Source organism: Phoca vitulina, unplaced genomic scaffold, assembly GCF_004348235.1.
Source record: "Phoca vitulina isolate PV1807 unplaced genomic scaffold, GSC_HSeal_1.0 scaffold9, whole genome shotgun sequence".
NCBI lineage: Eukaryota > Metazoa > Chordata > Mammalia > Carnivora > Phocidae > Phoca > Phoca vitulina.
Window position 1 is genome coordinate 52,353,405 of NW_022589712.1, and position 13,502 is coordinate 52,366,906.

Genomic DNA, 13,502 nt, shown 5'->3' on the forward strand with positions numbered 1-13,502 from the left:
AGAGTTTAGCAGATGTCATCCCCATGAGTCAGGATTTCCAAGCATGCCTGGTGGTCCTTGAATCCCCCTTCTTTCTCCACACTCCAGCCTCCTTTATCCTGGAGTCAGCTCTCCCTGGGAGGAGTGGTCATGCTTTGCAAGGCTGTTCTTACCTGCCTGCTTGTCATAAAAAAAAAAAAAAAAAAGCAATAAAGGTCTTACTTAGCCTACTGCCTGGGTCGAAGAAAACACTGGTGACCTGGTGTCTAAAAGTATTGCCTCTGGGATGGGTAGATCACTGTCTCTATCGGCTTGGGGAATCTCCATCTGCATCTCCATCTCCATCTGCAAAATGGGTGCAGTGTAGATCGCAGTCTTTTGGTAGCAAACATTACTTTGCAAACAAACCACAACAACCCCCCGCCCCCACCCGCGCCGCCCAATTCTGAATGACCCTTGTTTTCAAAATGTGCGGACTGGAGGAACGGATCTGGAACCTAAAGAAGTATTATCAACCAGGGAAATTAAATAAGCGAGAGGGCAGACAAGGTGAGGTAAGGATGGGAGAAGGGAGAAGCAAGGAAGCCTCAGCTCTGCTCGGAAAAGCTGCGGCTCCAGGAGCAGCCAGGTGAACCGCGCGCACCCACTGTTCCGCGAGTCTTTGCTGGGACCCCCGAGACCCTGGTGGGACGCTGGGAAAGGAGGAGGAGGAAAAAGGGCGGGGAGAGCGGGTGAACTCTAAGGCTAGGGGCGGAGCTCTAGGGGAGGATCTACAGAAGCGCGAGGGGCGGGGCTGTGGCTTGGGGGCGGGATCAAGGGCGGGACATCTCTGAGTTCCACGGCTGCGCGCGCCACGTCTTCCTTAGCAAGTGTGTAGGGGAGAGTCAGAGGGAGGGAAAAACCGAACGGGGCGGGAACTATCTCTTCTCGCGAGAGTTGGCGACGGCAGCGGCGGTGGCAGCGGCGTGTCCCTGAGAGTAGCGTGGGGGCGGGGAGGAGAGGCGGCGGCAGCGTCCGAGTTACGCCACACAGGGCAGGGGTGCTGGGTGCTGGAGCGCAGAGCGGGGTCGTGGCGGCGGTGGTGAGAAGAGAGAGGCGGAGGGGGGGGGTGCCATGGCGGGACAGCAGTTCCAGTACGATGACAGCGGGAACACCTTCTTCTATTTCCTCACCTCATTCGTGGGGCTCATCGTGATCCCGGCCACATACTACCTCTGGCCCCGAGACCAGAATGCCGGTGAGTCTTGCCGGCAGCTGCCCGCGGACCCGCGCAGGCCCCGCCGGCCCGTCTGGGCCGCGCCGCCCCCGCCCAGCCCAGCCCAGCCCAGCCCAGCCCCCAGCGTCGGGGTGATCATCCAGCCCGGCCGAGCCTAGCGTCCAGGCGTCCGCCGCTGGCGGGGCCCGGCTCGGCGGTGTTTCCCTCGGTTTCTCTCGGAGCTCCTCTCCATCCCCCGTTTCATTGTCTTTTTCAGGAGTTTCGCTTCGCTCCCTCTAACCCATTGTTCTGGGCGCTCCTTGCAGCCTCCTCCTGCCTCTTTGTCTTCTCTGCCTCTGATTTTATTGGTTATTTTTCTATATGGAGGGAGCAGGATGGGATGGGGAGGATGGGAATTGGGAGGTGAGAGAAGAGTTGGCAAAGGAGGAAGCCGAATGTGCAGGCACAACTCTGAGCCCCTTAGCCAGGGTCCTCTTCCCTCACACCCCTGTTTCCCTCTTGCAGCTGTCGTTACAGATGTTTTGGGCACCGTCTGAGCTGGGTGGCATGCTTTGGACTCCCAACTGAGCTCACCAGTCGCCCCTCCCCCCGTCCCTTTCCCCTGTTGCTCTTTCATTTGTTCACTAACACTGTGGGGTTGGAAGCAATGCAGTTATTCCCCTTAGCAACAATAGGCTGTTCTCTATTTCCTTTTCTTTGGAGTTTCCTGTTTATGGCGGAAAAAGTGCAAGTATGAAGGATTAAGTCTAGTAGGTAGTTGTTAGGTAGCTGGTGCATTCGCTTTTAGTTCTAAATCTTTAGACATTAAACACGTGGGATTAGAACACAAAATAATATAGATTCTTTTGGAGGCATTTTATGTTGCACTGTACTAGGATATATGACAAGTGATAATCTTAAAGCTGATGGAACTGCCAGGCCCTAATAGGTTATTTAACAGTAACTAGTAGGTTTTGAGTATTAACATTTAGGGAAAGGAGGTACGCTAACTTGATTAAGCGTCTTCTTTGAAGTTGGGTGTGGTGGAAGTCTAGGTTGTCCAGGTTATATATTCTGTTTGGGGGAGATTGTTAACAGTGAAGCATTGAATCAGCTCAGAACTTGTTATGCTTTAAGACTGACTCAAATGCCCTGTAAAATTCTTGAGTTACATAATGGAATTAAATTGAGTTTAGGATAAATAGCAAAGGATTCCATTTTTTAGTACATTCTATAGTTTAAATATCCATTAGGTGCAGAAATCTGCCCAAAGTTACCAGTTTTCTTATTCAGTGGACAGTTTATGAAAATTGGATTTTGGACTCTTGTGCCTTCTTTTCCTAAGTGTATTTAAATTTAAATGGGTTCTTTGGACAGTGGTTGTATATAAATGATTAAGTCTTAATATTGTAATGGTTTCCCTTATCTGCAAAACCTAGGCCATTCTAATAATTTTATTTTGAATTAAAAATGCACTTTTCAGTATAGTAGTTTATTTTCACTTAACCCTTTGTGTGTGCATCTGGTTGTGTGGAAGACAAAAGGGTATTGGGAGAGTAGGTGGGTTTGGTTAGAATGTGTTACGAGAAGCTGCTGGTTTCAGAAATTAGTCATTTTAATCTACACTGGATTTCTGAAATTTGAAAGTCCTATTTTTGTGGTGGGTTTTATTTATGAAATTATGAAATTTGCCTGATAACTTACAGGCAAGTTATACTTGAGCTCCTTCAGCATATAGTTGGTCTTTGGAAAAGTGGTAGGGAATTAATAGTGACTATAAGTTATGGCCTTCAAATGTCACTTTATTTAATCCTCTTAAAACACATTGAAGTAGGTACTATTATTATTATCTCTATCCTTATGTGAAGAAACTGGAGTTTAGAGAGCTTAAGTAACTTTCTTCTTCGTGGTGGAGCTCAGTCTGCTTAGCTTCAAAGTCCTCTGTTGTCTCCATATTGCTAGATAGAAAGGTGTTGATTTCTCCTACTTTACCTCTGGCTCTCTGCTTCAGGCTTGCCTTAGTAAATGTGCATGTGTTGATGTATTTGTTTGGTTTTGCTCACAACTGCACTGTGAAGATTAAGGTGGACACTTAAATGCTATTCTTTTTTTTTTTTTTTTTAAAGATTTTATTTATTTATTTGACAGAGATCGAGAGAGAGAGAGCGCACAAGTAGGCAGAGAGGCAGGCAGAGAGGAAGGCAGAGGGAGAGGGAGAAGCAGACTCTCCACTGAGCAGGGAGCCCGACGCGGGGCTCGATCCCAGGACCCCGGGATCATGACCTGAGCCGAAGGCAGCCGCTTAACCGACTGAGCCACCCAGGCGCCCCTTAAATGCTATTCTAATCATCATGAAAATTGGTGGACACCACTTGGACTATTTTTGTGTATCTACCATAATTGAGTTGTTTCTTTAGGATTACAGTGCTATTAAAAGGATGTTTTTATCATAATGACTTTTTTTCTGAAGTTCAGTTTGCAGTGTCTTGAATATCAAAGAGAAATCTTAGAATTAATAGGTTCACCCAAAGCTCTGAAAAAGGTTTTTTTTTTTTTAGATGTTTGCAGCAAAATAATTTGGTGACTTGTATCAACAGGAGGCTACTTAAAATCTTGATTCTTCTCACTTAGAAAATAGTCATTAATATGGCATATTAATTTGGAATATTAATTTGTTTGATTATTGCTGCTGTTTTAGACCCTCGAGGGCTTGTAAAGGTAGAGACACTGTACTGTCTTTCTGAAATCTTAACAATTCTGAAATACATATTTCCTCAAGGGTTTTGAAAAAAGGATGTGGACCTGTAGTAATATTTTTGATTAACACAACAGGATATTTTATTTTATTTTATTTTTTTAAGATTTTATTTATTTATTCATGAGAGACAGAGAGAGAGAGAGGCAGAGGGAGAAGCAGGCTCCCAAGGAGCAGGGAGCCCGATGCGGGACTCGATCCCAGGACCCTGAGATCATGACCTGAGCCGAAGGCAGATGCTTAACCATCTGAGCCACCCAGGCGCCCCACAACAGGATATTTTAATACTTGATTTTGAAGCTTATTTTATTTCATTTTCCTGTGAAACTATAAGTAACCAAATACAAAAATGTTGGCATAGGAGTTTGAATTTCAGAGTTCTTATGGCAATCTTGACTTTTCAGAGATACTCTCTGTAGGAAAGCATGAAAAGGTTTTCTTTGCCAGTAAGTGTACATTTTTAAAGTCCAGTGTAAGTAATCTTTGTTTAGTTTTTTAAAAAGATGATACATGTGGGTCTTTTAGTTTCAAGGTTTAGTTGTTTCAGTGTTGCTCCTCTGGAATTATTGGGCTCTTGAGTCCATTAGCATGGCACCATTTCACAGACGGTAAAATCTAGGGTTTGAGAAATAGAAGTAGCTTGGTCATTGGCATATTTGATATGTTAATTGAAGTTACTCTATTATCCGGAACACTAATGGAATCCTTTTGCCTCGATTTTTGTCTAATCTGGGCTAAGTGCACACAATTAATACCCCTTTTAGTAGTTGAGGGGTCCTATTTATCTTACTCTCCTGGTTGTTTGCAAATTGGCTGAATAAGTTGACTGAATACTTTTTCAGACCATTATGGACAAAAGCTCTGGATGAAGTAATAACAGAGGGTTTAGATTTCCTTAAAACAGTGGTTCTCAACCCTGGCTCCACATTAGAATCACTTGGGGAGCTTTTAAAAACACTTTTACGCACCCCCAGATATTCTGATTTAATTGGTCTGGAGTGGGTGCTGTGTATTGGTTTTTTAAAAGGTCCCTATGTGATTGTAAATTGTAGCTAGCAAAGGGGAGAACTCCCTTGGTAGTGGTCTTTTGCCGGAGTTGTCATTTTGGGAGATGGTGTATTTTTATATGTGCTCTTTGCTAAAAAACAAAAATCACTAATGCCTTAGCCTTTTTGTTTTACATAGTTAAGAAGCACTTATTGTAGAACAGTGCTGTAAAGTTCCTGTAGTTGAAAGCCGAATATATATCTTAAAACAACGTTAATAATATAGGTTTACAATGGTATTTGACAAGAGGAAACTGCTTGTAATTATTAGAATTTCAAATAATCAAGAACATGCTTTTATTTGTCCCATAGGTGAAGGCTTATTGATCCTTTGAATTGAGATAAATTATATCATTACCTTTTCCAAGTTTTTGTTTTTTTAACTCCTTGACTGTATTTTTTTTAAACTTATTTGACCTTACCCCGTATCTTTTTCAAAACTGCCTGGTTTTGAAACCTGTCTGGATCTGCTGCTTTGCTAACAGTGTGATCTTAGGCAAGTTATTTAACTTCTGTGTTTTTAGTTTACTCATCTATAAAATAGAGACAGTGAGTTTTTTGTTTTACAGAATTAAAATGAGGATTAAACAAATAGATATACTGTACTCAGGTTTTTTCCCCATGGTTTGAAAGGATTAATGAAACTTTAAAAAAAGTTACATTTCTTTTTTTTTTTTTTTAAAGATTTTATTTATTTATTTGAGAGAGAGAATGAGAGAGAGAGCACATGAGAGGGGGGAGGGTCAGAGGGAGAAGCAGACTCCCTGCTGAGCAGGGAGCCCGATGCGGGACTCGATCCTGAGTCTCCAGGATCATGACCTGAGCGGAAGGCAGTCGCTTAACCAACTGAGCCACCCAGGCGCCCCCAAAAAAGTTACATTTCTTTATTCTTTGCTTGCCCCCTCTCAAGCAGTGTACAAGTGATTCAGCTTTCTGATGGGAATGTGAGTAGGAGTCCACTTTTAGTGCTTACTAGTGTAGTAAGAAAACTCTGAATTTGGAAAGTTAGAAGTTTTGGTTTTAAGTTCCAGCCCAGTCCCTATTTTGTTATTTCTGAACTCAGTCTCATTTTCTAGGTACAATAATAATAATATGCCCTATAAGAACTGATTATGAGAAGCAAAGCAATAAATGCATATAAACATGCTTGCAAAACCAAACACAGTGTAGAAATTCCTTCATTTAGTAGATATTTATAGGGCATTAACTCTGTGCTAGATGCTGCTTCTAGGTGATGGATCAGATCTTTTCAGCGCATATAACATTTTTCTTAATAAGTTGTATATACACAGTGCAGAAAAGCACACACAAAAACAGAACAAACATTGCTTGTAATCCCATCACCCAGAGGTAATGAAACATTTTGGTGTATGTACCTCTCTTTTTTTCATCCTGTGGGGATGACTTTAAACACGGTCCTTCCTCTTGGTGGGGAAGGCCCTACACCCCCCCTCCAGCTTGAGACAGATAATAGTGATTGTCCTCATCTCAGCTCTGCTGCTGTCCATTTGAATATTTGCTAGCCCCAAGGTGGGTATGCTGAAAGCACTCACAATAGCACTTTGAGCTAGACTCGGGTATTATCCCAGTTTTACTAATGAGAAAACTAAGTCCTAGAGAAGGAAGCCAATTTACCTAAACCCATATAGCCTCTGGTTGGAAGATTGGGTGTTGGATCCAAACCTGTTTTAATGCTAGAGTTTTTCTTGTTAGCCATTACTCTTATACTGCCTTCTGTAATTAATATAGCGCATTATAGTAAGTATTAAAATGGTAAGTGGAAAGTGCTGTGGGAGCACAGAAGAAGGAATGAATAATTCTGTTTGGGGATTTGGGTGTTTCATGCAGAGAAGGTGATTTGAGATAGGTCATAAAGGGTAAGTGGGGAAGTGTATTCCTTATGTAGGAGAAAGTATATGCAAAAGCATGGAGATGTTCAATAAATGGTAAAAATTTAATGTGCCCTTAAGAGTAAATCAGCCATTTTAAGGAAGCTTATACTTTGTTTTGTAAGTTTTGGGTAAACAGTGGAAGTTTCTAAATAGTTAATGACATGGTCAGTTTTGCCATTTTAGGAAGCTTATATTTTATCTTGTAAGATATTGGGTAGACAGTAGAGTTTTTAAAGTAGGGTAATGACTTGGTCAGTTTTGCTTTTGTGGAGCATTGTGTGGAGAATGATTTGGCAGAAGAGGGTGGAAGGTGGTGGTTGCTGGGTAGGGAACTAGATGGAGGAGGAGTCCATTTCAGAGGCTTATTAGTCCATTGAAATGTAGGGGAATGGGCAGATTAGAAAGAGAATTCTAAGACAGCTTGGACTATTTATATGGAATATAGAAGTACCTTGGAGGGAATGAGAGAGTGGAGTGCAGATTTTGAATTTTCACTTATTTCTGTCTTTGCTTATTTCTCCCTCTCTTAAAAGCTGTTTGGTGTTTGGCTCAATAATAACCTACTTTTATCAGTTTGGGGATTGAGTGCAGGGAAAAAGATGGGGATGATCATTTTTATTTAAAATGAAATATTGGCCTTATTTATTGATTTATCTTGATTTCTAATTACAGTAGAGTTGATTATCTCAAGCTCTTGTTGAGTGGATTTTAACAGAAAAAAACTGGCTAATATCAGCTTTGTGTTCACAGGAGAATATTTTATGAATGTTCATACTTTATTTAGAGCATATATTCTTCCTAAGACTTTAGATCTTGAAGGGATACTAGAGATCTGAGAAGTTTGAGTCATTTTATTTATTTATTTTAAGGTTATTTTTTTATTTGAGAGAGCAAGAGAGAGTATGAGCGGGGGTGGGGGTCGGGGTGTGGGAGAGGGAGATGCGAGGGGCTCCATCCCAGAACCCTGGGATCATGACTTGAGGGGAAGGCAGATGCTTAACCAACTGAGCCACCCAGGTGCCCCAGTTTGAGTCATTTTAAAATAAAGTCATTCCCCTCTGTGTTCTATCCTGACAGAAAGGGGTATCAGACATGTACTGTATGTGCACTTAAGTCCTACACTGTAGAGGGGACCAGCAGGCACGTTGGCAGTATGAATTATGGTACAACATTTAGGCTTTGTAGATGTGGTGACAAACAATGGATTAGTAAATGCATTGCGTACAATTGTTTTTATTTAAAGGTCATTTTGCATACTTGCTTGATCTTGGAAGAACCTGAAAAACAAAGATAGGCTTATTTTCATTTTCTCAGATATTTGTTCCCTTAGTCATACTTTTTATTTAGACATAGAGGAGGTCACAACAAATATATCTATATTGTAATTGGACTTCATTTTAAAGAATGTTTACTATTATCAGACTATCTGCACCATCTCACCATCACATTGTTTCTTTGAAAAGTGTTATTGGTTATTCATTCTCTTAAGAAGGTGTTTCTTACATTTTGAGAATTGTGTTTGTGTCAGTATGGATGGAAGGGATTTTCTCATGTAGATTCCAGATTTTTTTGGCTTTAGGTTTTTTGCTTGTTTAGTTAAATCTAGTAGTTATTGATTGAACCTTCACTGTTTGCCTATACTGGGAAGGCAGAAGATAAGAATATGAATGCAGTGTATATCTTGTTTACAAGATTTTATTTTGATAGCATTTGCAATCCAGGTAGGGTGGGAGGATTAGGATTAGACAAATACATGAATTATTATATCCAGAGCACAACAAAGGAAATGTAAGAAAAGTGAAAACAAGTGCTGTGGAAGTTAGCTAGATTAAGTATTTACATCTGGTTGGGAATGATAGTGGGGATCTAGAGGTATTTTGACTAAACTATTAAAGGATAAGAAAGATTTAATGGGTAGAATGGTGGGGTTGGTAGTGCAAAGAAATCACATGAGGGAGGCACCTGGCTGGCTCAGTTGGTTCAGCATGTGACTCTTGATCTCAGAGTCATGAGTTTGAAGCCCCACGTTGGGTGTAGAGATTACTTAAAAATAAAATCTTAAATAAAAAAAAATCACATGAGGAAAAGTACAGAGGCTGGAAAGCATGGAATGTATTCAAAGTACAGATCAGTTGAAGCAGAATTCATTCAGGGAATAAGTGAGAAAAGGCCGGAAAAGTTGATTTAAGTCATATGGTGGAGAATCTTATATGCCTAGCTGAAGAGTTTATGTGTGATTTGGTTGACAGTATGTCATTTTGGGACATTTTAGAATGTATTTTTACAGTTGTGGTGTATATGAATTAATGTAATAACATCTCATAGAATGAGAAAGAACAGAGATTAAGAAGCAGACAGGAGATAATGAGGGCCTGAACAGTGGTCGTGGCAATAGGAAGATAAGTGACATACTTGAGATGTTACTGAGGTGGAATCTTTCTTTTTTTTTTTTTAATTATGTTGGTAAGGTATATATAATGTAAAATTTATAGTTTTAGCCATTTTATTTTTTTTATTTTTATTTTATTTTTTAAGATTTTATTTATTTATTTGACAGAGAGAGAGATAGTGAGAGCAGGAACACAAGCAGGGGGAGTGGGAGAGGGAGAAGCAGGCTTCCTGCCAAGCAGGGAGCCCAATGGGGGACTCGATCCCAGGACCCTGGGATCATGACCTGAGCCGAAGGCAGACGCCTAACGACTGAGCCACCCAGGTGCCCTAGTTTTAGCCATTTTAAATGAACAATTCAATAACATTAATTACATTTACAATGTTGTGCAGCCATCACTGCTGTTTACATTTTTCATCACCCCAAACTCTACCTGTTGAGCAGTAACTCCCCATTCTTTCTTTCCTACAGCCCCTGAAAAACTCTAATTTATTCTTTGTCTCTATAAATTTGCCTATTCTAGATACCTCATGTAGGTGGAATCATACAATATTTGTCCTTTTGTGTCTAGCTTATTTCATTTAGCATAATGTTTTCAGGATTCATCCATGTTGTAGTATGTATCAGAACTTCATTCTTTTTATGGCTGAATAATATTCCATTGTATGGATATACCACATTTTTATTCACCTATTGATGAACACTTGGGTTGTTTCCCCTCTTTGTCTATTGTGAATAATGCTGTAGTGAACATTGCCATACAGGTATCTGTCTAAGTACTTATTTTCAGGTCTTTTGGGTATATTCCTAGGAGTGGAATTGCCGGGTCATATGGTAATTCTATGTTTAGCTTTTTGAGGAACTGCCAAACTGTTTGCCACAGTAGCTGCACCATTTACATTTCTACCAGCAGCATACATGGGTTCCAATTTCTGCATATACTCTTCAACACTTATTTTTCTTTTTTAAAAAATTGTAGCCATTGTAATAGATGTGATGAAGTGGTATTTCACTATGGTTTTGATTTGCATTTCCCAAGTAGCTAATGATGTTGAGCATCATTTCCTTTGTCTGTTGGCCATTTGTGTATGTTCTTTGGAGAAATGTCCATTCAAATCCTTTGCCCATTTTTAAATTGAGTTGTTAATTTTTTTTTTGTTTACTTGAAGGTGTTCTTCATATATTCTGGATATGAATCCCTTATTAAATACATGGCTTGAAAATATTTTCTTCCATTCTGTAGATTGTCCTTTCACTTACTTGATTATGCCCTTTGATGCACCCGAGTTTTTAATTTTGATGAAGTCCAATTTATTTTTTTTATTGCTTGTGTTTTTGTTGTCATATCTAAGAATCTATTGCAAATCCAAGGTTGTGAAAATTTATCCCTATATTTTTTTTGTAAGAGAATTACGGTTTAGGTGTTGAGTTGTGTAAGTTCTTTATATTTTGGATATTAACCCCTTGTTGGATACATCATTTGCACATGTCTTCTCCCATTTAGTAGGTTGCATTTCCTTTTTGTTGGTTTTCTTTGCTGTGCAAAAGCTTTTTATTTTGGTGTAGTCCCAATAGTTTATTTTCACTTTTATTTTCCTTATCCTATATCTATTCTTTAGTGATTATTTGCTATTCCTTTGTACCATTTGTAACTGTAGGCAAGTTACTTAACTTCTCTGAGCCTCAGTTTTTTAAGTATAATACGTACATATATATCCCCAGGATTATTAGGACATCTTAATGAGAAAATTCATGCATTTAACAAATATTTATTAGGCATGTACTATTTGCCAGGCATTGTGTTAGGCAGTGGAATGTGGGGTAAACAATGTAGGTGGGATCTCTATTCTCTTGAAGCTTACCTCCTAGTGTGGGGGAGATGATTGACATACTACATGTAAACAGTAGAATATTAGATAGTGATATATACTGTATAGAGAAGTAGAATATTCAGAGAAAGTCTTCTTGGGAATGTTCCTTCAAGCCGAGTGATGTAAGGAAGCCAGTCATTCAGAGATCTGAATTGGGCGGGAAAAGCCTGTTACTGCCTGGATGAACAGTTGTGTGTGTACAAGAGCCTTTAAGCCAAAAACAAGTTGGTCATAGTCCATGAACAGAGAAGACCAGAGTGGCAGGGGTTTGCCAGCTGAAGAGAATAATCTGGGATAAAGTCAGAGAGGGAGCTGGGGTGCAGAGCATGTTTGTAAGCCAGGGTAAGAAGCTTGGATTTTAAGTTCAATGGGAAGCTATTGAAGGTTTTTAAGCAGAGAAGTGACAAGATCTTGACTTAATATTCTCCTATTTCTTAATGAGATGAAAATAGTTTTTGGCCACCTTGCTTATTTATCCTTTTACAGACGATGTCTTTTCTACTTAAAATGTTTAATTAAAAAATTCTAGTTGCATATTTAAAAAATCACATACTATAAAATATCATACGGATGGTCCCGGGTCATAATGGTTCAACTTATGATATTTGGACTGTAAAGTGTGAAATTGATACACATTCAGTGGAAACTGTGCTTCGAATTTTGAATTTTGGTCTTTTTCTGGGCTGGCGGTACGTGGTACAGTACTCTCATGATGCTGGGCAGCAGTGAACCACAGCTCCCAGTCAGCTATGTGATCATGGGGGTAAACGACTGACACACTTACAGCCATTCCATACTATATGCCCATTCTGTTTTTTACTTTCAGTACAGCATTTAATAAGTTACCTAGGTTTCCTTCTCGTGTGTAGGTGGCAGATGAACCCAAGTTTCTGAAACCTTCCGATTTAGATAATCTGTGATTGTGTGCACTGGTGGTGGTGAGTAGTGTTTAGTCAGTCCTCTGTTCATCCCAAATCCAAATGGTTCTGACCTCACCTTGAGAATGACACATTTTGGCTACCTATTCAGATTCAAGTTAAGATCATAACAGAAGCTTTAGTTTCTCTTAGTGTATTTTGAGATTAGGATGATTTAGGTGAGCTATAGTTTTGGAGGTCTAGAGCAGTGAGTCTCAATTTTTCACTAACAGATTATCATTCTCATGCCTCTTCTCTTTTGCAGCATTCTGGGAACCAAACCGCACTATTATAGTAAAATGTGTTTTCCTATTTTTTAAAATTAATAAAACGAAATTGTCCCAACAGTGAGTGAGCCAGTATCATCATGGTGAGGTGATATAGTCTCAACTAGCTGCAGAAGGACTTTGGGTAGCTAGAAAACTAATGTATAATGTCTTTTAGACTTTTTGGATTATTGAATATAACCTTTTAACTCTTGGTACTATTTTCTTGGACCCCCGAGGGATTTAGGAATAGTTTTAGTAGTCACTGAATTTTGGAAAGAGAAGTGTGGTACTTTTTTCTTTTAAATAAATTATGTTCTCTCTATATCATTTAGCCTTGTTAATTTAAGTAATCTATATTATAAGGCATTCCAAAATTTGTTTCTCAGTGATTTTTATAATTTTCACAATATCAAAATATATATTGATATATTTATTTGAACTGAAAAATGAAGTCATACTTTTTTTTTGACCAAGTTTGATTTGTCTAATTGATTTAATTAAAATGAGGGCTGCCTTTGCCAATTTGGTTATATAGGGTATGTTTTCTATAAATTGAATGATTTAAGGTAATCTGCAGCTTCCAAGTTTCAACAAACTATACTTAAATTAGAAGATAAAGCTATTTTGTCTGATGTGTCGGATTGGCAAAAATGTACTTTTCATTTTTAAAAATAAGTTTTGGTATTTATGGGATATTTATAAGCTTATAAGTGACAGCATAGCAGATCTTTTACTCTCATTTTAGTAATTTATCAACTTAAAATATTTATGTTTTCTTGATAACACCAAAAAAGTAGCATCACATTTTAACATCTGAAAGTTTATAGATGTCAAACCTGAGTATGATAAACTTACTGATGTTCTTTGGCAATATGTGCTAAAGCATTTAGAGGTGAGGCATCTTGATGTCTGCAGTTTACAGGAAGATAGTTCAGATAAAAAAGAGTGGGAGGGGAAAAAGGAAACTAGAGGTAAGGCTAAGAGCTGCAAAATGTTAATATTCGGTGAAAGGTATTGTTCATTGTAATATTCTTTGAACTTTTCTGAAGGTTTGAAGATTTTTGAAATAAAAAGTTAGGAAAAAATAGTCACGGGGAACAAAAATTAATTTTAAGAGACATTTGTCAGTATCATAAGAAATGACTTATCATGGGGCGCCTGGGTGGCTTAGTCGTTAAGCGTCTGCCTT

At 39.2% G+C, this 13,502-nt stretch overlaps 1 protein-coding gene across 2 annotated transcripts in view; it reads left to right on the forward strand.

Annotated features, from left to right (window-relative positions):
- The first annotated feature begins 931 nt into the window (after positions 1 to 931).
- The window catches only part of SEC63 (SEC63 homolog, protein translocation regulator), a 69,517-nt gene continuing 56,946 nt past the window's right edge, over positions 932 to 13,502 (forward strand). For both annotated transcript variants that reach the window (XM_032408128.1, XM_032408130.1), the window contains exon 1: positions 932 to 1,216. In XM_032408128.1, coding sequence (XP_032264019.1) covers positions 1,093 to 1,216 — 124 coding nt within the window. In that variant the 5' untranslated portion in view covers positions 932 to 1,092. The remainder of the gene's footprint in view (positions 1,217 to 13,502) is intronic.